Source organism: Leptonychotes weddellii, chromosome 6 (assembly GCF_054177405.1).
Source record: "Leptonychotes weddellii isolate Sample4059 chromosome 6, ASM5417740v2, whole genome shotgun sequence".
In the NCBI taxonomy this organism is placed as follows: Eukaryota; Metazoa; Chordata; class Mammalia; order Carnivora; family Phocidae; genus Leptonychotes; species Leptonychotes weddellii.
In genome coordinates this window covers 99,895,207-99,921,314 of record NC_138374.1, presented here as the reverse complement: position 1 = coordinate 99,921,314, position 26,108 = coordinate 99,895,207, and the positions used below count along the sequence as shown (strand labels likewise).

The following is a 26,108-nucleotide window of genomic DNA, read 5'->3' as shown; positions in this document are numbered from 1 at the left end:
CTCCCCTAAAGGGTCCCCCTTAAAATTCCTTGCAGGGCTGGTTTAGTGGTCACAAACTCCTTTAGTTTTTGTTTGGGAAACTCTTTATCTCTCCTTCTATTCTGAATGACAGTCTTTCTGGATAAAAAATTCTTGACTGCATATTTTTCCCATTCAGCAAGTTAAATATTTCCTGCCACTCTCTTCTGGCCTGCTACATTGCAAACCTGATCTGTCTCCCTTACAGGTTTAGGACCTTTTTCTCCCCATCCTGCTTTCAGGATTCTTTCCTTGTCTGTGTATTTTGTGAATTTGACTATGATATGCCTTGGCAATGGTCAGCTTTTGTTGAATTTAATGGGCATTTTGGTGTCTGTGTCCTTCCCCAGATTAGGGAATTTTTCAGCCATAATTTGTTTGAATAAACCTTCTGCCCCTTTTTCTCTCTCTTCATCTTCTGGGACTCTTATGATATGAATGTTATTATGTTTTAACAAGTTGCTGAGTTCCCTAAGTCTACCTTCATTGGTCCATTACCTTTCTTTCCCTCTTCTTTTCAGCTTCATTATTTTCCATAATTTTATCTTCTGTATCACTGAATTGCTTCTCTGCTTCATCCATCCTCACTTTTATGGCCTCCATTTGGGATTACATCTTGGTTATAGTATTTTTAATTTCAGCCTGACTAGATTTTAGTTCTTTTATCTCTGGGATTCTCTAGTGTCTTCTATGCTTTTTTCAAGTCCAGCTCGTATCCTTGTAATTGTTGTTTTAAATTCTAGTTCAGATATCTTATTTATATGTGTATTGATTAAATCCCTGGCTGTGAGTTCTACTTCCTGATCTTTCTTTTGGGGTGAATTTCTCCATCTTGTCATTTTGTTCAGGAAAGAAAAGAAGAAAGAAAAAAGAAAAACAAACAAACAAACAAAAACAATGAAAAAAAACCCAAAAACAAACAAACAAAACCCCTAGATCCTTGGTGTGTTTTGGTCAGCCTGTTAAAAGAATGTAGATCCCAAAATTTAAAAAAAAAAAAATTTCAAAAACAAAGGGAAAAAACCCTGAAAATAAACCAAAAAAAGAAAAAAATATATATGTAATATATATAAATAAAATTTTTTTAAAATAATAAAAAATTAACAAGAGGAATTGAAAAAAATAAGAAAAATGAAAAAGCACTCTACGATCAGTAGACTTGGTGCAAGCCAGTTGTTTGTGCTGGTCTTCTGGGTAAAGGGTCTGGGCCCTGATTCTCTGGCTGACTTGTTTCAGTGGAAATGCACCTCCAGGGCACAGGGGGCGGGGTTTGCTGTAAGCAGCTCCAGCTTCCACTAGATGGTGCTGTTTTGCTCCCTGAAAGCTTTCAGCACTTATGGATGGGATGAATATGGCAGCACCCTGCTCTCTAGTCCTGGAGTTGAAAGTTCATGGCCCCCACTCTTCAGTGAGCCCTCACAGAAGAGCAATCAGTCACCTCACTTGTATCCCCAGTTTCCATCTGAACCCTGAATTCACCCTGCCTGTGTCCAAGCTTTTTTATCTCAGTCACATGGCTGAGTTTCAAAACACCAGATTTTAGGGACTCCTGAAACACAGATCCATGCTGCTCCTCCGGGGGAGGGTCTCGCTGCACTTTTGCCCTTTGCCAGGGAGTCCCAGGAAAGTAGTAACATGACCGTGCATAGCAGGACTGTGTAGTGGTTTGAAGTTTATGGCAAAACAGAGCAAAAGCCAGCACCAAGACCCACAGTTCTCAGCGGGCTTTACCCCCTACTATGCCTGGGAACAGTCAGCAGGTTAGTGCCACCCATTCTTCTTGCAACCCAGGGGATCCTGAGACCATGCTGTGACTCCTCAGATTCTGCCCCACTTTGCCACCTGAGTACCTTTAAGCCAGGCACATCCCTCACAGTAGCAGACTTCTAAAAGTTCAGATTTTGCACTCTGCTCCTTATAATACTTTGTGGTAGACTCCAAAGGCAGGCTCCCTCCCTGCCCATGTATCCACAGCTATATCTCCCACAAGTCAACTCTCTTCACCTCCTACCTTCCAAATAAGGCTGCTTTTCTACTTGTAGACTTGCAGTTTTTGTTCTCTCAAACCTCCAATTGATTTCTTGGGTGTTTACAATGATTTGATAACTATCTAGCTGTGTTCAAGGGACAAGAAAAGCTTAGGGTCCCCCTACTACTCTGCCATCTTAACTCCTCCCCACACACACTTTGTATTTTAAACCCATTATTTGTTTCTAAAATTGACACCGTGCAATATATATTATACAATAACATTTTTTAACCTAAAAAAACTATCATGGACATCGTTTCATATCAGTATGTAGAGTTCTACCTCCTTTCATGGTATAGATGTAGCATGTTTGTGTTTTTTTTTTTTTTATAAGATTTTATTTATTTATTTGTCAGAGAAAGAGAGAGAGCACAAACAGAGGGAGTAGCAGGCAGAGGGAGAAGCAGGCTCCCTGCTGAGCAAGAAGCCTGATGTGGGACTCAATCCTAGGACCCTGGGATCATGACCTGAGCCAAAAGCAAATGCTTAACCGACTGAGCCACCCAGGCATCCCTAGCAAGTTTTTTTATGGACATTTTTATGGACTTTAACAAAAAAGATTTATTTATTTATTTAAGAGAGAGAAAAGATGAGCATGGAGTGGGGGGAGGGGCAGAGGGAGAGGAAGAGAGAGAATCTCCAGCAGACTCCCCACTGAGCAAGGAGTCTGACACAGGGGTGGATCCCATGACCCTGAGATCATGACTTGAGCTGAAATCAAGAGTCAGACACTTAACTGACTGAGTCACCCAGGTGCCCTTTTACGGACTTTTTAATGGACGTTACATTATTTTTAATTTTTCATGGCCATAAACAGTACCACAATAAACATCTTTATACATATATCCCTGCTATTTGTTTTTCTGGATTGTGTAGTAGCCTCCTAAATGGTTCCTTACTTCATGTCTCTCCCCCTTATAATCAGTCCTAGAGTCAATATCATTAAGGTTTTACTGCTAGGAAAAAACTCTGTGGCCCTTTCTTTCAGAGGTGTCCACTCACCTTTCTTTCTACTTACCTTAGCATAAGTGCCACCTCTACATTAAAACTTTTTCAATTAGATGTATGCTATGATTTCCTCTTCTCTGAATACTAAATGTCTGAAATACATCACAAACACTTACCATGTACTACTTTTTACTGCTCTTTATTTTTTAAGTATGTTTTGCATCTTCTCAACTTGACTATGATTTTCTTGTAGGCCATGTCATCCATTCAATAATTCATTTTTTTATTCAGTAATTACCTATTAATTACTAGGTATATGAAAAGTCCTTAAAGAAGATAAAGATATAGTAACACATACAAATTTGGTAGTCAAAGTCACTGGGAGAATATTTTGCACAGAGAAAGCTCTCTGAAGTATGCTTTCAGTTACTGATAACATTCATTGAGAGTGGTAAGTCCTCTGTCTCTTCTAAATACACTAGATAGACCTCCCTTCCCTTTGGGGAACTGAAATTATTCTCTGAGCATCAATCATTTATTCCTTTTGCTGTTCCAATTTGTACCACTCACCACTCTCCATTATGTCTACAGAAATACTTATTTTCCAATTTAGTTGAGTATAAATATCACAGAAGTCATATAGTTCAGTTTCATATCTTCAGTTAAGACCAAAAGAGAATGGCTCAGGGTTACCACAGTTGCAATTCTCTTAAACTTTGTCCCTAGCCCTCATTCAATATAATAAACAGTCATTGATCATATACTGTGTCCCAGACACTAATGTTACAAAAAATGAAATATAGTCCTTGCCTTTAATCTAATACAGAACTAAATAAAATACAAGGCTGACTTTATAATGTTATAATAAAATATTGGCTAATTACTATAAGAGTATAGGAAAGAGAAGGAAATTCTGAGTGAGGACTAGGAAAAGTTAGAGTCAGAAGAGGCCCCAAACTACATGTACAAATTCATGTGCATGTGCAAAGAAATGAGAGTATTTTGGGCTAAACCTTCCAAGCTAAAGAAATGACACCAACATATAAACTCACAAATATAAAAATACTTAAAAACTTAAAAATAGTCCAGTGGTGTTAAAGCATAGAATGCATGAGGTGAAGGGACATAAAGCGTAAGATTAGAAAGCCAGATTGAGACCAAATAATAGAAAGAAGATTTTAAATGAATTATTAAGGAATTTGTATTGCTTAACTGGAAATGAGAACTCCTTGGCATTTGTTGGAACAAGAGTACCAGAAATAACTGTTATATGGATTTTAAAAACATTACCCTGGCAGAAATAGTAATGATATATAAAGAGTCTGAGAATCAGAGACTGAAGACAGAAATAATAGTCAGAAGGTCACTGTAGTTGTTTAGACAAGTGATATTAAAAGTTTTAATTAAACAGTGGGAGTAGAAATGGAAGAGAAGATACAGAGTTTAAAATGACTGAAGAGGAAGAATCAGACTTCTGGAATAGTGAAGTAAGAACATCACAAATTGTCTCCCCATTAAAGCAGTAATAAAACTGGACAAACTTTTCAAAAAAAATTCAGAACTCTGTAAATTATTTTATCTAAAACATCAGTTTTAAAGAACAACAACAAAAAATTATGAGACATACCCCCCACTTCCCAAGAAAAAACATACAGAAAAGTATGGTTCATACACAGAAGGAAAAAAGCAGTCAATAGAAGCTGTCTCTGAGGTGATTTAGATATCGGACTTACCAAAGTCTTCTAGGCAAATTGCTTCATGAAACAAAGGAAACCATGTTTAAAAAATTAAAGGAAAGTCTTAGGACAATGACTCATCAAATAGAAAGTATTAATAAGATAGAAATTGTAAAATAGAACCAAATAAAAATGTGGAGTTGAGAAGTACAATAACTGAAATGAAAAACTCACTAGAGAGAATCAACAGCAGATTTGGCAGAAGAAGCAGTGAACTTGAAAATAGCTCAACAGACATTATCCAGTCTGAAGAAAAAAAAAGAATAAAGAAACATAAACAGAACCTCAGAGACTTGAGAGACTCCAGTAAGCACACCAACATGCAAATAATGGAAATCCCAGAAAGAGAGGAAAGAGAGAGGCAGAAAATTTTTTGAATATTTTCCAAATTTTATTAAAGCCCTAATTAAGACATACAAAAAGCTTCATGAACCCCAAGTAGGAAAAACTCAAAGGATCCAAATCTAGACACATCATAGTAAAAATGTTGAAAGACAAAGAGAAAAATCTTAAATGCTACAAGAGAAAAATGACTTATATTCAAGGGAACTACAAAAAGATTAAAGTTTACGTCACATCAGAAATAATGGAGACCAAAGTTGGAATGATATATTCAAACTAAACTCAATGAAAGTAGAAGGAAGTAAATAATAAATATAGTGGAAGTCAACAAAATCTAGACCAAAAAAAAAAAAAATAGAAAAAATCAAGGCACAAATAGGTTTTTTGTAAAGATCAAAAAAAAAAAGATGAACATTAGCTATACTGGTCAAGGGGGAAAAATGAGATGACACAGATCACCAAAATCTGAACTGAAAGAGAACATAATCACTGACTCTACAGAAATTAATTAGATTTTTGAAGAAATGCAAGGAACAAATTAGACAACTTAGATGAAATTAGTAAGTTTCTAGAAATAACCAAATTTCTGAAACTGACTCAAGAAGCAGAAAATGTGAATAAATCTGTAACAAGAGAAGAAACTAAATTAGTAACTTAAAATAGTCTCACAGAGGAAAGTCTAGATACAGATGGCTTCATTGGAGAAATCTATGCAATAGTTAAAGGACAAATAATACCAATAATAGTCCATGAACTCTTTGAGAAAATAGAGGAAAAGGAACACTTGCTAAATTATTCTATGAGGTCAAAAAAGTATTATCCTGATCCCAAAGTCAAACTAAGATATCATAAGAAATGAAAGTTACAGACCAATTTCCCTCTCAAATCTAGATATAAAAATCCTCAACAAAATATTAGCAAACCAAATCCAGAAAGATATAGAAAATATTATACAAAATAACCAAATGGGATTTATCCCAGGAATGTACAGTTGCTCTAACATCCAAAAGTCAATTAATACAACATGCCATATTAATAAAATAAGGTGGAAAATTCCACATGATTATCCCAATTGGTGAATGAAAAGCATTTTACAAAATCCATCACCCATTCATGATAAAAATTCTCAATAAAATTAAAATGGAAGTATACCATCTTATTCAAATAGAGGTCATCTATTAAAAAAAACTTACAGCTAACATCATACTTAATGAAATAAGTATATAAAGGAGGAAGAATAAGTTGGACAACATATGGATGTGTGTATAGAGGTTTAAATAATAACTATGACAAAGATGAAGTTGAATGGACAGTTGGAATTTTGAAATGGAGGTCATGAGAACTAGAGATAGGCTATCAATGAAAATCAAAATAAAATGAAACCATTTCCTCATATCAATGAAAACTGAAACCCCAGAGGATGCAGACATTACCCAGGGGAAAAAAAATCATAAAGCAAAAGTAAAGAAGATTGAGGATAAAACATTAGGAGCACCTATATTTAAGAAAATGTGAAAGAATAAGTCAGCAAAAGAAATTTAGAAATATTGATCAATAACAACTGATCACTCATGCTCTGCCTCACTGAAATGAGTGCCAATTAGAGGTTGCTTTGAATTGACAATGTAAAAAGAGGGTTTCCTTGGGAAAAAAAAAGACATTATCTCCTTTAAAATACCTCTCCTCCTCTTCTTTTGGGGTTGTCAAATGATTGGACCACGCTTAGGGTAGATATATAAAAGTTTACATTTATCTCCAAGGAAATAGGCATAGTAACCAATTTATTCACTCCACTTTTCACACATGGCTAAAGTCTGGGGTCACCATCCTTTTCTCTTCACCAATGATGCTTTCTTGTTTTCCAGAAACCTAACAGAAGTCCTCCTAAATACACACCACTTGGAGTTCTTCAGAGAGTTCCTCAAAGAACGGAAGGCTGAAAGCCCCTTGCAATTCCTGGTAGCCATACATAAGATCAGTATTGAGACAAACGAAAAAATGTACAAGTCTCTCTTTGAAAATATAATCAAGACTTTCTTCCATGGCAAAGCCTCTGCTGGTATGCATCCTCTTCTCCTGCTCCCTTCTCCCTTTAGTATCTTAGGAGAAGAGTTTGGCAGAGAACCTGCCTCATGTGAGCCCCCTGAAAGAGCAGAACAGAGCAGTGGCCACATGGGCAGTACTGAGACAAAGATTAAGAGGGACAATAAAAGGAGAGAGCAACAATAATAAATCTAAAGTAATAAGTCAAGCACAAAACACTTGTACTTAAATGTGAAATATATCCTCTCATTTAACTCTATTCAGCACTGAAAATAGGATTTTATTTAATCTCTATAAGATAGGAATGAATACCTCCATTTTACTAATGAGGACGATGAAACACAGAAATCTTGAATTCAAACTCAAGTTATTTGACCCTTAAATCAACTAGACAGTAATTTAGATACAAAAGCAAGAGTTAGCTGTATATAAAGTTGGAGTATTCACCTATTATGGGTTATAGAGAGAGTTGTCCTGGGAAGAACTGTCTCCCTGAAAATCTTTGTTTAATAAATTTTGTTTACTTGCCTGTGGAGGGAGGGCAATCTGACCCACGTAAATTCATCTTGGCCAGAAACAGAAGTTGCAAGTAAAGTGTTGACCTCTTATTCTAGAGGGAAAAAAGGGAGGTGAGCATAATCCCATCCTCAAAGTAAACAAATCTATAGCGAAGCAATGAAGATAAAGTCTTTTATTTTGGCACAAATGAACAAATGGGTGTGGGTGTGTGTGTGTATTTGCTTGTGATAACCAAGATAAGGTTATAAATTTTATGAAAGTAAAAGAAGAAGTAAAACTGGCAAATGTTTACTTGTAAGAAATATTTACTTGTTGATTCTCAGGAATAAGACAAAGAAAAGTTTGCAGATCTTGTCCTTGATAAGTTTTCAAGTCTTATTAATGAACACAATAGTCTCTGAACACCTGGAAAATCATATTGCCCTCATGATACTTATTTGTAATCTTGGATTCCCTCCCCATCTGCCCCAGCAATTTAACTTTAATCCTTTACTCTTCTGCTCTCTTCCTAAACCAAACACTTTAAGCTAGCTGCAGAAATGAGTCTTTTAAATATTTCCTTCCCCTTAAGCACTCATTTTTGAAATTTGAATGGAAGTAAACCAGGACTGTATTTGCTCTACAATTATGCTTTTGAGATTTTCAAACAAATTTTGGAGAGCTCAGAGTCTAACCAGATTAAGGATAAGGGACTGAGTCTCTAAGATGAAAACACACCTGCTACCTCAGAAAAAGTAGACAAGGAGATGATGACTCTTTTCTCTCTCTTGCATTTTTTAGAAGAAATACTGCAGTGTGATGCCCCTATTATCAAAGAAATCTCTCAAATGCGTCATGTCAGCACAACCACACTGTTAATGCTACAGGGCTTTGTCATGAAATCTCTGGAAGAAAAGTGGTAAGTATTGCTCGGTGAAGGCGATAATTCTTTCTGGAGCTGCTCATTGGCTTCTGAAAGCCATAGTACTCAAGGAGTCTCAAATTTATTCTTACAGTTCACTTCCAGAGCTTCCCTACAAGAGAAAAATCAAATTTATCTTGAATCCTCTACCTACCTACCTGTGCACATGTGTGTGCATGCATGTGTGTGTGCATGCGTGCATGCACATACACACTTCAGTTCATTTACCTGAACAGTGGAACAATACAGTATTGATAGGCTGACATTAGCAAAGGATTGAAATGGTAAGAAGAGTACTTGTGAGTGTCTTACCATTCCCCAGTTCCCACTTGGCCTTCCTCCAAAAGCTGAGATAGGTTTGCCTTGTTACCTTTTATGTACCAGGTGTTTGCCTTCTTGATGTTCTTGGTCTCCTTCTGGCAGGTTTAAAGATTACCAAGAGCTGTTCCCACCTTATCCTCAGGAAGGGCATATTGAAGTACAAACTGCTAAGAAGCCCTCAAAAACCGCAGCTCACCTACAGGAATCCCAGGTCAGTGAGGAAGACAGTGAAGACAAGACACTGGGGACAAGGAAAGCACTGCTTAGGCATTGTCAACCATGCAAAGAGTTTCCTTGTTTGTTTATTTATTCACCCAAACAACTACTCTTTGGTTATGTTTCTTAATTCATGTTTTACAAAGGAGGACCCTGAGGCTCAGAGAAATTGTTACAGTGGGAATTTAAGGAAAAATCCTTGCCTTCACTCTGTTACTAGAACCAACTGTGTGATAGACACAGCGGTCAGATACATGGAGATCAAAATGTCAGGTTTTTTTACCGCTAAAAACTAGTTTGAAGGGCGCCTGGGTGGCTCAGTTGGTTAAGCGACTGCCTTCTGCTCAGGTCATGATCCTGGAGTCCCGGGATCGAGTCCCGCATCGGGCTCCCTGCTCGGCAGGGAGTCTGCTTCTCCCTCTGACCCTCCCCCGTTTCATGTGCTCTCTCTCAAATAAATAAATAAAATCTTTAAAAAAAAAAAAAAAACTAGTTTGAAGCACATGGGTTGGCCGTAAAGCCAGATGGGTTTAATAATCCTCTCTGCAGCCAAATTAAACTCAGTCACATGTGCAGCCGCTGGTGTAACGGAACAACTTAGGCCTCCTGGGTGAACCCCTTATTGAATGACAAAGGGCAGGCCTAAGCACAGGAATCATGCAAACGGAGAATGCAGAGGGTTGAGAGCAGAACATGTCCATTTTCTTCTTCCAAACTCATCAGTTATTTAGCTCATTCTTTCTCCATGCCAGCAGTAAAAAAAAAAAGGGGGGGGGGAGGAAGAGACAGGATTTTTTTCCAGTTTACACAAAAGCATTTTAAATGACAGTACACAATTTTCCAAAATATAGTTTTGTAAGAAAATGGCAATAATTAAATATTGTCTTTACAAAGAAGTTTCATCAGTAAATTCCAGTGCACTTCAGACGCCTGTCCAGTAAGACACATGCTCCCCACAGACAGGAATGTTACTCAGGAAATTCTCTTCATATGATTTGAGAAAAACACATGTTCCTTTTAAATAATCACTTGCCCAATGTGTTGTAGAGTTGGTTAGTATCAGAAAAATTTGAGCCCAGCTCTGACTCCAAAAATCATGCTAAGATATTTCTGAAAACAGAAATGGACTATGCCCATATGAAAATGTCTACTCCTTGCTTTCTCTTCTTCTTTCCCTCCATGCATGAGTCAGCTCTATGTCAGGGTACCGTGAATGCTGATGTAGGACATTAAAAAGAATATTGCACCCAGAACGACTTCGTTTTAAGATTTTATTTATTTATTTGAGACAGAGAGAATGAGAGACAGAGAGCATGAGAGGGAGGAGGGTCAGAGGGAGAAGCAGACTCCCCGCCGAGCAGGGAGCCCGATGCGGGACTCGATCCCGGGACTCCAGGATCATGACCTGAGCCGAAGGCAGTCGCTTAACCAACTGAGCCACCCAGGCGCCCACGACTTTGTTTTAATTTCAGGTCTTCCAGTTGCTCTTAGATAAGAAAAGATAAAAATAAATTGTCACGTACTTGTGCCTACTTTGTACCAAGCACTACATTGGAGTTTACATATATAATCGCTAATCCTCACCGCAACCCTGAAGGCTATTGTTTCTCTCTTACACATGGAGACATTGGAGTTTACATTTATAATCGCTAATCCTCACCGCAACCCTGAAGGCTATTGTTTCTCTCTTACACATGGAGACCTGAGACACAGATTAAGTACATTGGCCCAAATTACACAATTAGAGAAAAGCTAGGCTCCAGACTCCCAAGTTTCTGATCCCAAATCCAGTGATTTTTGTATTTCACTACTGGCCCTCTAAAGCCATGCTTACATTGAAGATCCCTCTTTGTAGAATGAAACAACTAGTTGATCAATAAGATTCTTTCTGACTCCAAATATCCATTTGTCCAAGGGGTAAATGAATTACAGAATGGTCACTGGGTATTAAGAAACAGACAAGGAACTTATAAAATGCATTTGTGTGTATGTGGTGTGTATGTGCATGTAATTATACTTTCTCTTTTTAATGATTAGAAATGATTTTATTCATTTCCTTATTTCTTCAACATTTCAAATTTGCCTGAGCCATCATTCCCCTCTTGTGAGTTATGCTTATCTCCGACCCCTGTTTCTTCCTATTTTTAGCACTCACCCTCTCTCTCCTAATCATGGCATCTCAAATCTTACTGCTGAAAGACTGTAGTCGAAGGAGCATTGCCAATGGCCCCGTGCCTGGGTAAAGCCAGAATCTTCTGCCCACTAGGCACTTAATTTGGAGAAGGTTTGCAATTCTCTGTTTTTCCTCACCTTTAAATTGGAGCTAAAGATTATTCCTCATAAAGGAGGTGTTGTGAGGATTAAATATAATGAATGTCAAGTTTCTGGCACATAGTAGACTTCCAGGGAACAGCAGCTATACTAATGAATGTGGCATACCTGTCTCTTTTCCCAGGGAAGAGGCTGGATGAAAATGATTAGCTTTATTAAGAGCTTTTGCAAGTACCGCAGATTTGTGTCTGATCCCAGGAAGCGCCAGGAATTTGAAGAATATCTTCACCTAGAACTACAAAATAACAAGGAAAGTAAGTTACTTCTCTATTTACTGTCTTTCCTGTTGACATTTCAGACACAGGGGTTAGCCCAGGTAAGAAGCTGCAGAGCTGTTGCTTTGCGTCATGCCTGTGTTAACCTGGGGTCTAGCAAGAGCTCTAGGTCCTGGTTGCAAAGCCAAGCTCAGGCCTGCTTAGAGAGAATGTGAGTCCATTGGCTTCTGCTGACAGAGTCAGCAAGGGTGAAAAATGATTAGTCTACAGTGCAGCAAGATCTTACATTTCACTAAACTGTTGTCCATAGTATAGATTTATTCAACTACTTCATTTGTTAGTTCATTCATTCATTCAACACACTTTTTGAATCCACGATATGGCAGGAACTTTGCCAGGTGCTGGGGATACAGTAGTAAACATGCAGTATAGGATAGGTCTTCATAGCACTTACATTTTGAGGGCAAGATAGAAAGTAAGAGCCACAGATTTTGGAGCCAAATATCCTGGGTTTGAATATGCAATTTTTTAACTGAAGGACCTTGTGAAAGTGATTCTGTGCCTCAGAATTTTTTCATCTGCAGAGTGGTAATAATAATGGTGCTTATCCCAAAGATTGTTGTGAGGATTGAGTGAGTTAATACATACAAAGTATCTTTACTCATTACTATAAAAGGGTTAGCCAGTGTTATTGCTATTATTATGTGGTGAGTAATCCCAATGATAATTGTAGGGAGACCCTAGTTAGTCAAGGAGGAGGATCAGGGAAGACTTCTAGAAAATGACAAATTTGTCTTCTGGAATGAGCAAGTTAGACAGGCAAAATAGGTGGGGAGCAATTTCTAGGTCTGCATAGAATCCTAAAATAAGAAAGAGCATGGCACATTGCAGGAATGGCAATCAGGCCAGTTGGACTGGAGATTAATGATTATGATTAATTAAGTAAGATTAATGAAATGACAAAAGTGCCTGAGATAATACTAGAGGAATTGATAATGACAAATCTCATCTCTCTTATTTTTTTGAGTTTTTTAATTTAAATTCAATTAATTAACATAGTGTATTATTAGTTTCAGAGGTAGAGTTTAGTGATTCATCAGTTGCATATAACACCCAGTGCTCATAACGTCAAGTGCCCTCCTCAATGCCTATCACCTTCATCTCTCTTGATGACTTTTGAGTTGTTTCAATTGTCAGTATAACAAATAATGCTGCAAAACATACATATATTGCAATCATGTATTTCTATGAGATTAATTCCCTAAAATGGGAGAAATGGGTAAATGGTTAAAAACAGTTAAAATTCAGGGGCACCTGGGTGGCTCAGTTGTTAAGCATCTGCCTTTGGCTCAGGTCATGATCTCAGGGTCCTGGGATCGAGTCCCGCATCGGGCTCCCTGCTCGGCGGGAAGCCTGCTTCTCCCTCTCCCACTCCCCCTGCTTGTGTTCCCTCTCTAGCTGTCTCTCTCTCTGTCAGATAAATAAATAAAATCTTAAAAAAAGTAGTTAAAATTCAGCGCTTTAAAAACATTACACTAATTAAACTCTTACCAACAGTATAAGTAAGTGCCACATTGTCACCAACCTGGGGTATTAAGCACTTCTTAAAAACTGACAGTCTGGTAAATGAAAACTAATGTGCCATTCTTATGTATATTTCTTTAGTAATTGAGTACCTTTATTTGTTGGTCATTCGTATTCCTTTCTGAATTATTTATGTCCTTTGTCTATTATTCTTTTGAAATTTTAATATTATGATATTTTCTAATTTGCAAAAGTTTTTGTATATATGTTTTAGGAACTGCTTCACAAACATTTAGGATTTTTGAATAGTTCTAGCTCTTTTGTTTCTTCTTTTAAATAAAATTAGTTCAAACCCTTACGCCCCAGAATGGTAGAAAGTCTAATTTCACCCTACTTCAACTTCCCACATCCTTAGCTTTGTATGAGACAGCCCAAGAAGAGTGCTTCTGTAGCTCAGTGGGAGATCTACCTGCCAGTGGTCTGTTTTCTTTCACTATCATTTAGACTTTTCTGGGATTGTTATGTCCTTCAATCAATTGACCCATTTATCATTACAAAAAAATACTTTATCGATGGTAATATTTTTTTCTCTGAAATCTACCTTGTAGATTAAGATAATCACTCCAGCTTTCTTTTTATTAGTGTTAACATGCATGTATTATCTTTTTCAGTTCCTCTACTTATAACCTATTTCTGCCCTTCATTTAAAGTGTTCTTATAGCTAGCATAGAATTGGGTCTTGCTTTTAAAAAAATAAAACAAGCTGACAATCTTAACCCAGTTGAGAGTCAACTGTTAAATATTCAGGACATTTTATGAACCATCAATAGCTGAAATCAACTATGGTGGAAGTATTTATTATAGAAATCAGCAAATATCTCCCCCACCCCTACCAGAGCTGGTTTGCAAGTATATCACTGCTCCCAGATTTCTTGAGTGGATTTAGCACACTTTTTTCCTAAAATCCTTGATCATCATACCAACTTCCACTACTATTCAAACTTTTTTTTTTCCCCTTCGAACTCAAGTCTAAAAGATAAAGAGAGATTGTAAGATAAGAAGGAGGAGGCTTTGCTTTATTTGATGCTGTAACCCTAGGACCTAGCACAGGGTCTGGAACATAAGAGGTGCTAGCTATTTATTCAATGTTGTAGTACCCTCCCATTTTATATATAACACTTCTCCAAAAGGAATCCCACTTACACCAATAGGAAGCACCATACCCACATCAATGGTTCCTGAACAGATATCCAGAATAATGGGTTTTATAGGAAGAATAGTAAATTCTAGAGCTGGATTAGACAATTTTCTTAAACCCAGCCAGGCAGTTAACCAGGGTTTACTTGCCAGATACAGCCTAAAACTGTTGTCTTCGCAGCCCTAAATTCCTATGAATGGATTTCTTTGTATATATCCTAGTCAAGAAACTTTCTAAAATAAGTGTCTTGTTTTTCTGAAACACAATCCAAACCTTCTTGAATCTTCTATCTTCTTCTTTACTCATGTGTCTGTTTTCTACTCCACCGCCCTACTCTCTGTTTCAATAAACTTCTTTACTCTTGATGTTTTGACTTTTTTGTTGTGCTGCTTTCCCAGTTTCCTTCTAAATTACTTCCCTGATAAACCTAGAATAAGCATCATCAGAACCACAGACTCCATTTTGAAGGTCACACCTGCATGTTCAGTTTCTGCAGAAATCTTAGGGATTAGCATACCTACAGTGCAATTATATTTCTATGAGACATGCGCCAGGAAAACACCTTTCGGTACTCGGTTGATTTGTGTGTGTGTGTGTGTGTTTGTGGTCATATCATCTGAACAGATGGCTTTTTCAGCAGTCCTTCAAGTCAAAGTAAAACGTTGAGCCCAAGGGTAGGAAATCACTATTTGGATAGGCCCAAAGATGGGTCCACAGTTTCCTTTCTTCATTTTAGTTATGCCCAAGTCAAAGGCTTCAAGTTTAAGAGTGACTTCATCAAACTAGATTTTAATTCCTTCCTCTTTCTCTCTCAGATTTCTCCACATCACCAAATGTATCAGGACGCCCAACTGCATATGCCACAAACGTCCAGAATGCAGACTTTGAGAATGGTGATGTAACACTTATGAAGCGCCGTATATTTGGCCACAGAATTATCATTGTCAACTTTGCAATCAATGATTTGTATTTTTTTTCTGAAATGGAGAAGTAAGTTTCCCATCTCTCCCTATCATGGCTTTCCCTGATTAGTACCATCCAGCAAAGTCTTGAGTGGCCTATAAGTGATTTCAGCCCTGCCAGGCAGCAATCTCCAACTGAAAATCTCACTGAATTCTGTCTGTCACTGTATCAATTTCTGCCATTCTTCCCTTTAGGTCCTAGAAGCTCTTCAGTATTCTGGAGTTGCCAATATTGAAATGATTGAAATATTGAAATATATTTATACCCAGGAAGTGGAGCACTTTTTTTTTATTATTTGTTAATATGATAGAAGTCCTCTTATGGAGCACCATAGGGCCAATAGTTCCTTAGTTAGAACAAAGAATTATAATAATAAAAATTGTGTGTGTCTGTGTGTGTATGCATGACATTAAACGGATATATAGGAATAAAATCTATATATATTTATTTATTCTTTGCTTTATTCATGCATCTTATGAAAAAAGCAAGTAGTAGGGAAAAAATGGAGGTCATTCCATTACAGCTTTGGTGAAATATATAGAGCAAAACATCTTTCTGGTCTGGGTCAGATTATTCTTACCTGTTGTTTAGTGCGGTTTCTACTTAGAAATATTTCTTTGGCGGGGGCAGAAGAGGAGAGAGAGAAGCCTGAGCAGGCTCCATGCCCAGCATAGAGCCCAACGCGGGGCTCAGTCTCACAACCCTGAGATCATGACCTGAGCCAAAATCAAGAGTCAGGTGCTTAAGTGACTGAACCACCCAGGCACCTCTCTACTTAGAAATATTCTTAACCACGTGTGTCTCATGTGTAAAGCTCTCCAATTTGTAAGCTCAGGGCCTGAACTTGCAAAACAATCATACTGGGGTATAGGAGTTAGTCAATGGTTCTCAACACTGGTACACATCAGGGTCACTGGGGGCTTGTGAATACTGCCAACGCCAAGGTCCCAGAGATTTGGATTTCACTGTTCCAGTGTAGAACCTGGGAACTGGTACTTTAATAAGCTGCTCGTGTGATTCTGATGTGCAGCACAGTTGGGAACACGAGTCTAGCACATCTGAAAGAGAGAATTGACTTAAAATTTTCTTGAACATTTGCAGATAGAAACAAGTGACTCTAAGAGAAATAAGAGTCTCTACTTCTTTCTCTGTCCTCATCAATGGGAACATCTTTGCCATTATCAGGAAGGGCATGTTCCTGAAATACTGATTTGAAATTTGGAATACATTTCCCCCATAGAAATGATGTACTATGTTAGGTATCTTTTTTTTTTTTTTTTTTTAAAGATTTTATTTATTTATTTGACAGAGAGAGAGAGAGCACAAGTAGGCAGAGAGGCAGGCAGAGGGAGAGGGAGAAGCAGGCTCTCCACTGAGCAGGGAGCCCGATGCGGGGCTCGATCCCAGGACTCTGGGATCATGACCCGAGCCGAAGGCAGCCGCTTAACCGACTGAGCCACCCAGGCGCCCCCTATGTTAGGTATCTTATGTACTAAAGTAGAATGGCTTATGAGTCTATGTTTTAGAATGTGGTGGGCTTTCTTTTTTTTTTTTTTTTGAGAACTGTTAAAAGTTCTAAACTAATTTAAAAATAAAGATAGAGATGCATAAATGATATTTAAGTTGATATAAGTTGGAAGTCTCCTGTACATACATACAGGTTATTCAATCCTCTATATTACTTCACTCATTGTGTATCATTACTATTATTGTTTTTGCTTGCCTTTGGTTGATTAGCTTTTTAAAATTTTAATTCCAGTATAGTTGACATACAGTGTTATATTAGTTTCATGTGTAGAATATATTGATTAAACAATTCTATACATTATTCAGTATTCATCATGATAAGTATATTCTTATGACCTATTTCACCTATCCCCCCACCCACCTCCCCTCTGGTAACCATCAGTTTGTTCTCTATAGTTAAGAATCTGTTTCTTGGTTTGTCTCTTTTTTTTCTTTGTTTTGTTTCTTAAATTCCAAATATGAGTGAAATCATATGGTATTTGTTTTTCTCTGACTGACATTTCACTTAGCATTATATCCTTTATCTCCATCCATGTGGATGAAAATGGCAAGATTTCATTCTTTTTATGACTAATATTCTATTGTATAAATATACCACATTTTCTTTATTCATTAATCTGTCAATGGACACATGAACTGCTTCCATAATTTGGCCATTATAAATAATGCTACAATAAACATAGGGGTGCATGTATGTCTTTGAATTAGTGTTTTCATATTCTTTGGGTAATACCCAGCAGTGGGATTATATGGTAAATCTATTTTTAATTTTGTGAGGAACATTCATACTTAAAGAGATATTATTATGTTAAATCATACTGATGTACTTTCACTCACCTGACAAACTTCTGATGTAAAGTCAAAGCCATTCCTCTAACTGGAGATCCACATATTTTTCTTGCATAAACTATATCCAAAATGCTATCTGCTAATTCTAAAATTTCTCTTTTTAAAGTGGAGTGAGAATTTAAAGGCAATTTAATCCTTCTGGATTTTTATACTTGTTTTTTCAAAGTTTTAAATTGCTTTGTCATACCTAACTCAATAGCAACTTTTAAAAAAGCAACTTGCCTTTACTGGAACATTCCAATACATTCAAATTTATTTTCACAGAAACAACAAATACCTTTTCCTTTTATGTTCATATTTTATCAATTTTCATAAATTACAAATTACAGTAACAAGTACAACAGACAAAAATATTTGAGAAGAAACATGGCTAATTCTCAGTATATATCTGCCTCAACTCACTGGGAACATGTGAGAGTATATTACAGAAGGAACAACCAGTGTGTATATAGTGAGCATGTCATAGGCATCAGTCAGTGTTTTCAGAAGAGCACCTGGTCATTCAGCACACTAGTTAGGAGAATTTGGTTAAGAGGTCTCCACTGCACCCCAGTGAGGCATTTAGCTCAGTTCCACAAATGCTTACTGATTGCTTGGGCACTGGATTTGACACTGGAGATACAAAAGACATGCTCTCTCTTCTCTAAGATCCTGCAAACCAATCTGGATGGCAGACAAAACACAAATGAGAGTTAAGAAGTAGGATGATAGATGCAAGAAGTGCATTTAGACAACTAAAAACAAAAGCAGGACTTTGTTTACCATGTTCACTGCTGAATCCCTGCTCTTGGAACTGCACCTGGCACAGAGTAAACCCTTTTAAATGTCCACTGATGGAATAAATAAGTGGATATGCAAAACAAGCTTATAATGGGAAAATCTTGGTATTCTACTCTTAGGAAAAGTTTAAATGGTTAAGATTTAAAGAGGCCTGAGAAATAAACTGTGTACTTAAATCAAGATAAGGTATAACTGACAGGTATCTGATGGTTAGTAAAAGAATATGTTGCTAGGAGACAGAAGGTAATTGCCAGAGGCTGGGATATGGGAAGAATAGAGAGTTATTGTTTAATGGCATAGAATTTCAGCTGGGGAAGATGAAAAAAGTTCTGGAGATGGATTGTGTTGATGGTTGCACAGCAAAGTCAATGTACTTAATGCCACTGACTGTACATTTAAAAATGGTTAAACTGGTAAATTTTATATTGCATGTATTTTACTATAATAAAAAAATTAAGTAATATGCAGCTTCAAAGAGTGGTTGTAATTGTGAGAGCATCAGCACAGGAGAGGAAAGAAAGAGCAAGATAACCCTTAGTCCTTAAAGTCTTCAGAGGCAAAACTGGTACAAAGGTCAGGATGGAGGCAGGATGAGATGCATAAGGGAGTTTATGGTAAAGAAATACACTTGAAGAAGTACTTAGCATATTACCTGACATGTGGTAGGTGCTCAATTTGTATTTGCCTATGGAGGCATTATGATTGAATGAATTAAGTTGCAACCTGGCCCAGGATTGGCCCTGTCATTTTTAGGTCAGAAATGGGTCTGGGCTGGCTGCCCTACTTAGCTGCTGCTTTTATCTTCTCCTCGCTGATTTCCTACTTACTGCTTCTTTTTAGATTTAATGATTTGGTGAGTTCAGCTCAGGTGCTGCAAGCCAACCGGGCATACAACGAGAATGATGTGGTCCTAATGAGGTCCAAAATTAACATCATCCTAAAGCTCTACCTGCATTCTGAAATCCCTCCAAGGCTGAGGGTAAAGGGGATTCCCACTCCTCTCTGGGCTTTTGCCAAGAAGCATTTCTTCCACAAGAACTCTGAAAGCACCTCCTAAGTCTTGGGTCAACCAGATGTCCTTTACTTAGCAGTTGCATGAAAAGCTGCTGCCTTCTGGGGAGGGGGTGGTCTTATAAGTCCTGGGGGTCAAGAGAGGTTTTCTGCCTTCCCTGGAGCCTCTGCCAGTAACAGGCTCCCACTCTATGGGTAGGTGAACATCTCTGAATCCCAGAAGGATGCCATCCTTGCTGCCATTGCAGAGGGCCACCTAGATCGGAACATCTTCCACGGGACTATCATGTCTCTCTTCCCTGTCATTATGTACTTCTGGAAAAGGTAACTATTTCCCCTTGCCCAAGGACCATGAGAGCAGGAAAACACATTTGACTTTCTAGAGAGTCTTCTGTCTTCTTCTAGCCCTCTGCTTCACAGTTCCCAGTCTGTTGGGAACTACAATGGTGTATTCTTATCCTACTTGATACACTCCATCCCTCACACTCCCACGCTGAAACTGAATCAGAGGATGGAAGGCCAATTAAGACAGGATCAGAGTGCCAGACCCCCACCTCCCCTGTGCTTGTTTGGAAAAAGGATGTTAATTTTCTTTTTCTTTTTTTCTTTTTTTTAAGATGTTAGTTTTCTTAGGCATAGGTTCCTCACTTAAGAATGAGTATGGACCATAGCTACCTGGGAAGAAATTCTGTCAAGGTTAACACAACTGTACTTGTACTTAAGGAGCTTCACTCAGACAGTAAGACAGAAGAGTTTTACTCTGTTATGTCCAAATCCCATAATTACCATTAGAGGCACAGTTGCTAGATACTTCCATTTTCAAGAGGAGCTTAGAAATTTAGGAGTTTCTTTTGTTGTTAAAGACTTATTTATTTGAGAGAGAGAGAGTGAGTGCAGGGAGGTGGAGAGGGAGAGAATCTTCAAGCAGACTCCCCGCTGGGCACAGAGCCAGACGCTGGAATCCATCTCATGACCCATGAGATCATGACCTGAGCCAAAACCAAGAGTCCATCACTCAACCAACTGAGCCACCCAGGTGCCCCAGAAATTTAGGTTTTTATGTCATATCTCCCAATGTTAAAGTGGCAAATGTGGCAACTAACTCAAAACTAAAACATGGTGAGGAAATTATGAAGGCCAAAGAGCAAAAATGAAACAAACAAAATATCTGCAGGACAAATGCAACCTGTGGCTCACTGGTTTCTAACCTAGCCTGTCAAGGTTTGGGTTGAGACACTGGCCCAGGTTCTCCCAGATGGTTATTTACTCTTATAGTGCACTGCAGCGCCAGCTTACACCTTCCACACAGTGAATGACAGTGCCCTGTATGACAGTGACCAGAGGACAGCCGGCTGAAATGTTCCAAGACAGGGCTAATTAGGATATTTAGATTATGATGTGATTCCAGCTCTTAGGGGACACCCTCCCCCCCACATACACATACATGCATAAATGTTACTTTATGAGAAGAGAAGGATAAAGGTTGCTTACCAATCTCCAACCTTTATTTTAAAATCTCTATGATAACTAGAACTACCCTACAACCCAGCAATTGAACTACTAGGTATTTACCCAAAGGATACAAAAATACAGATGTAAAGGGATACATGCACCCCAATGTTTATAGCAGCATGATCAACAACAGCCAAACTAGGAAAGAGCCCAAGTGTCCATCAATTAATGAATGGATAAAGAAGATGTGGTATATATATGCAATGGAACACTACTAAGCCATCAAAAAGAATGAGATCTTGTCATTTGCAACAACGTGGATGGAGCTAGAGTGTATTATGCTAAGCAAAATAAGTCAGTCGGAGAAAGACAAATACCATGTGATTTCACTCATATGTGGAATTTAGGAAATAAAACAGATGAATGTTTGGGAAGGGGAAAAAAAGAGAGAAGGAGAGAGGGGAGGCAAACCATAAGAGACTCTTAATGATAGAGAACAAACTGAGGGTTGATGGAAGGAAGTGGGTGGGGGATGGGCTAAATAAGTGATTGATATTAAGGAGAGCACTTGTTATGATGAGCACTGGGTATTATATGTAAGTGATGAATTACTAAATTCTACTCCTGAAACCAATATTACACTATAAGTTAGCTAATTAGAATTTAAATAAAAATTTGGAAGAAAATAAATAAATAAATATAACTCAGTTCCATTTAAAAAAAATAAAATCTCTATGATAATAAATTATTTAATACAGGATTGAAAGAATTAAAAATCAAGGTTCAAGATAACCGGTTTATCCTTTGAACACCAATTGTTATCTAGCACCAAGTCTAGACTTGATTCTAGTTCTACCAATCAGGATTAAATAGAAATTTGTCCTGAAACTTTCTAGAGAATCAGAAACCCCTGAGAAATGCATGCTGCATCTGGCTTGAATCAGTGCTCAGCACTGCCTCATACCTATTTAGGAAGTATAGGAGTGCTTCAGGGAGGCTTTGAATCCCTAATCTTTATGCAACTGGTTCTTCACTTACTTTCCTATATACTCCTATATAAAGAGTGTTATACTGCACAAACTGTGTCTACATATGTTATCCCAGATGAACCTCTCAACAGCCCTATGAGGTGGGTGAGGCAAAGTGTTATTATCCCTATTTTATAGATGAGTGAATTGAGGTTCAAAAGGGGTGAGAGACACCTAGGATCACTTGGAAGTGGTAAAACCAGGATTAGAAACCAGGTCCATAGCAAGTGGAATGAGAGAAACCAACTGTGATCAAATAGAATGCCCCTTGGAGAAGGGAAAGAGGGCACCCCGTTAAGACCATCAGAGCAAAGGCAAGATAGAAAATAAATCCAATCTTAGCCAAGACCAACCTCCAAAGGGTCCAATGCAAGGGTAGGCTCAGGGACAGCAAGGCGTTAGGGGCCAGGGAGGAAGAGATGAAGAGTGTTGTGAGCGATTCCAGGGAGCAACAGTTCTCAGGTTGCAGTGGGTATATGAATGCAAGTTCATGTGAGGAGCAGGGGTCTACTCCAGGGAAAGGGCTGCTGGGAATGTGATGACAGGGTCACGACCTTCGGTAAGGGACAGGATAAAACCAGGGATTGGGACCTGGGAGGAAACCAGTCAGATGCTCTGGCTGCACCAGGTGAAGTTAAGTGGGGAGCTCATAGTCTGATGCTCAAGCAAGCGTCAGAGAGATTGACTCCTCCTCAAACCTGGATATAGCAGATTCTTTACAGACTCCATTCACTGGTTCCAGAAGGGAATCCCAACATACTGTCCATACCAGGTCCTCAGTGGAGCTAGGCCTAGACACAGAGAGGGCTCAGAAGAAGGGCCCCTGACAGGCAGAACTCCAAGGCCAAATCTTTCCTCTTCTCTATTGGACACTCCACTCTCTGTGAGGAGTGGTCTTGACCCAGTTGCCCTATGCTCAGTGTTCCAGCCTCCTCAGCTGGTAGCTTTCTCCATGTGACCAGAAGCCAATCTTCTCACAGGTTTTGTTCCTGGAAGGCAACCTGCTCTTACTTCCAGTACAGGGGGAAGACATACAAGGATAAACAAACTTCTCCTAAGCCCATGCACAAGTATTCTCCTTGGAGTGGAGGTAAGCTCTACCATGACCTATAGCCCCATTCTCTAGCAAATGAGACTCATGAAGGGAAAGCAAGGGTCCAAAGGACCAACTTAAGACTTCATAGAGGATATTTCCTGGAGGGGTGGGCATCTCATTAACTTCGCTCTCAGAGAAGCATTAAAGTGTGTTTTATCTGTTAATATCAGTACCAGCAAAAGGGTATCCCACCCATGTACCACACTCCCCAGCAGTACCTCTCAATAGCCTCAGGATGTAGGTCATGGTCCATGTGGTGGGTAAATGGAGGTGGTGACTTGCTTTACTGCTATTTAAGAAGCCCCCTGTTCCAACTATCTCCAGAAATCCTACCATTTGAAAAGCATCTGTTTTATAGTGTTGTGAGAAAATTAAAAAGTGGATGTAGGGTATGATTTTAATGTGGTAAATATATATATATCTTTATGCATATATATAATTTTTATGAGAGCATGGGAAAATTTCAGAAATAAATTGTTAATAGGATTATCTCTGTATGGTGTGATTATGAGAGATTTACATATTTATTATTATATTCTTAATATGTTATTCATATGTTGTATATTATTAATATATTTATAAATAAGCAAATAGATATGTTTGAAAACATATACAGACATATGTTTTCTTAGCAGAGCAGTTGAACTCAATCCCTTTCTTAATATCTGCACTGAAATCAATACTTAAGCAAAAGGAAATTTTAAAGAGAGGGAGGAGGGTGCACAGAGCAATGCCTTGAGAGGGCAAGGCTGGATGTCACTGCAGTGAAGGTTCTGAGAACCAAAGAGAACAGGTCTGTGAGTCTGAAAACAGTACCAGCATCAGAACAAAATTTGGAGATAAGACAGGAGTCTTAAAGACACCAGAGAATTGTCCTGTGAGAGAACTGAATATTCTATGGTTTTAGCTCAAACCTATGCAGTTCTCATGTCCATTTTTACAGATACTTAACCCTGCCCCCCTTCCAGCCCCCTCACAAACAGGTATCCCACTCCCTTTGGGGAATACAAATGAGGCCTTTGAAACTTAACCCATCCCTAGCTTGCATGAACAGTGGGAGAAGCAGCTCTGGCTGGTTGTAGAGCTAAGTTCCTGCCCCTCTGAGAGGTTCCTCACTTAAGTAGGAAATAAATCCTCTACCTCCCTGGCTACAGCGGCCCCAATGGTCAATGAATGTTGCTCATTATCCTTGTCTCTGCCTTGTAAAATGTCATACCAGTAGACAGAAATCAGCAGTCTTTGCAGTATGTGGGGAAAAGTGTCCCTGGGGGTACAAAGGGCTTATTTGGGGTGAGGGTGGAGGGGTGGAGGTGGGGCATAATAAGAGGGAAAGGAAAGGGGAGTGAGCAGGCAGGGTGGGCAAATGATACTCAGAAGAGCAAGAACATGTCCCTTAGTGGCAACCAAAGAGCTTCCACCTTTGGCTCATTTCCTATTGCTGAGCTCCAGGGAAGTAAATCCCCAAATCTTTTCTGGTGTCTGAAATTGGAAGAGGGTAACAGGATGCCCTAAATTAAGGGGTCAGGGCACTTGGGTCCCTGGCCTGAAGAGTCACTGTGTATGAGCTGAGGGACCTTGAGCATCTTGCTTCTCCTCTTTCCACCCCAGACCCCTGACCTCAAATACAGAGGTCTGGATTTAGATAATGTCTATCATTAACAACCTATACTCCAGGGAATATTGTCAAGAACTTCCTTGCTTACATATAAACATTTATTTTGTTGGGTGTTATAAGGGATTTTAATACTCCCTCTCCTTCTTCTCCAGGAGACCATGCCATCTTAAGATTCACCTTACTCAGAGGTATTGAGTGGTTTCAGCCTCAACAGCGAGAAGTAGTAACAAGTCCAGTTCAAAATTGTGAGTTGGAGTTGGAATCCCACTGATCTAACTACTTAGATGGTGACTCTAATCCAGTTTGGCCAATCTCCTTATTGACCACAAGGAGACTGAGGTCCCCAAAATGTGAAGCGATTTGCTCCAAACCACACAGCATGTGAGTGGCAGAGATGGGATGAGAAGCAGGTCTCCTGACTGTCTTTCTGGGGCTCTGAGCACAGCTCTCATCTGAATAATTGTATCTTCCTAATTCTTTTATAGCCCCTTGAAGGCAGGTGCCTTAAGTTTCTCTGTATCTCTGCTGGCTTCTCTGTGTGTGGTGTGTGATCTTTGTGAAGAGACAATCATAACGTCCCAATTGTTATTTTCCCCTCCCTCTGAGAGCACCTGCTGGCTTGAACAGGACCTCTACCCCATACCTCCTGCTTCCTGGAAGTGCCTGCTACTGATCGTCTTATCCCTGTAATAAACACTCTTGTCCTAGCCTCCCATATTTGAGCCATGTTATATCCTTTTTCTCCCCCATCTTCAGCCTCAAGGAGTTAATCCCACTTCCAAGTATTAAAGTTGCCTTGGTTTCCACATGGTCTCTCCTGACAAGCTTTTTTTTTTTTTTTCTATACCAATTGTTCACTTCTATTTCCAGGTTAGAGATACTGCTTCTCTCTACTGCTTATAGACATAAAATGCCAGCTTGCCTCTTCTGCCCATTTGCATATGTCCCCTCATTGCTTAATGGGGAAGGACACTATGGAATATTGCCCATGATCCATAGGGTCCAAACAGCCCTAAAGTTCTGTGATTCTAGTGTTCATCTGGCTTAATCTCCTTATGTTACTTCCCTGGGTCTATGGGGTTGGCATCATGACCTTTGCATCCAGATAAAATGTCTCCTAAGACCAAAAGTTTTGCAGCATTCAAACCAGGTCTCCTTAATGTCCCTGGAGCATCACTGCTTCACCTTCCATTTCCCAACTCCTTCCCTGAAGGTGTTTCCCTGGAAGCTGTTCTGGGATGGCCTTCCTGGGCTGGAGGCCCTCCAGTGAGTGCCTGTGCCCTGAGTTCTGAGGCAGTGCTTCTCTATATTTATCTTTAGCTTCATCTAGCAACCTTACCCCATCAAGACATGTGCTCTCCACCGCGCAGCTGTGTCCTGTCCTAAGGTAGACATGAGTCAGAAGTCCTCTTCCTCAGTTCAGAGCTGCTTTGTCCAAGTGTACAA

General features: G+C 38.9%; 1 protein-coding gene across 1 annotated transcript in view; it reads left to right on the top strand.

The window, feature by feature from the left end:
- Positions 1 to 26,108, top strand: part of RGSL1 (regulator of G protein signaling like 1) — a 71,948-nt gene extending 45,840 nt beyond the window's left edge. Inside the window, exons 9-18 of the mRNA XM_081823196.1 lie at positions 6,939 to 7,132; positions 8,416 to 8,533; positions 8,960 to 9,068; positions 11,529 to 11,658; positions 15,157 to 15,331; positions 19,301 to 19,439; positions 19,671 to 19,795; positions 22,932 to 23,041; positions 24,815 to 24,907; positions 25,983 to 26,108. Coding sequence (XP_081679322.1) covers positions 6,939 to 7,132; positions 8,416 to 8,533; positions 8,960 to 9,068; positions 11,529 to 11,658; positions 15,157 to 15,331; positions 19,301 to 19,439; positions 19,671 to 19,795; positions 22,932 to 23,041; positions 24,815 to 24,907; positions 25,983 to 26,053 — 1,264 coding nt within the window. The 3' untranslated portion in view covers positions 26,054 to 26,108. The remainder of the gene's footprint in view (positions 1 to 6,938; positions 7,133 to 8,415; positions 8,534 to 8,959; positions 9,069 to 11,528; positions 11,659 to 15,156; positions 15,332 to 19,300; positions 19,440 to 19,670; positions 19,796 to 22,931; positions 23,042 to 24,814; positions 24,908 to 25,982) is intronic.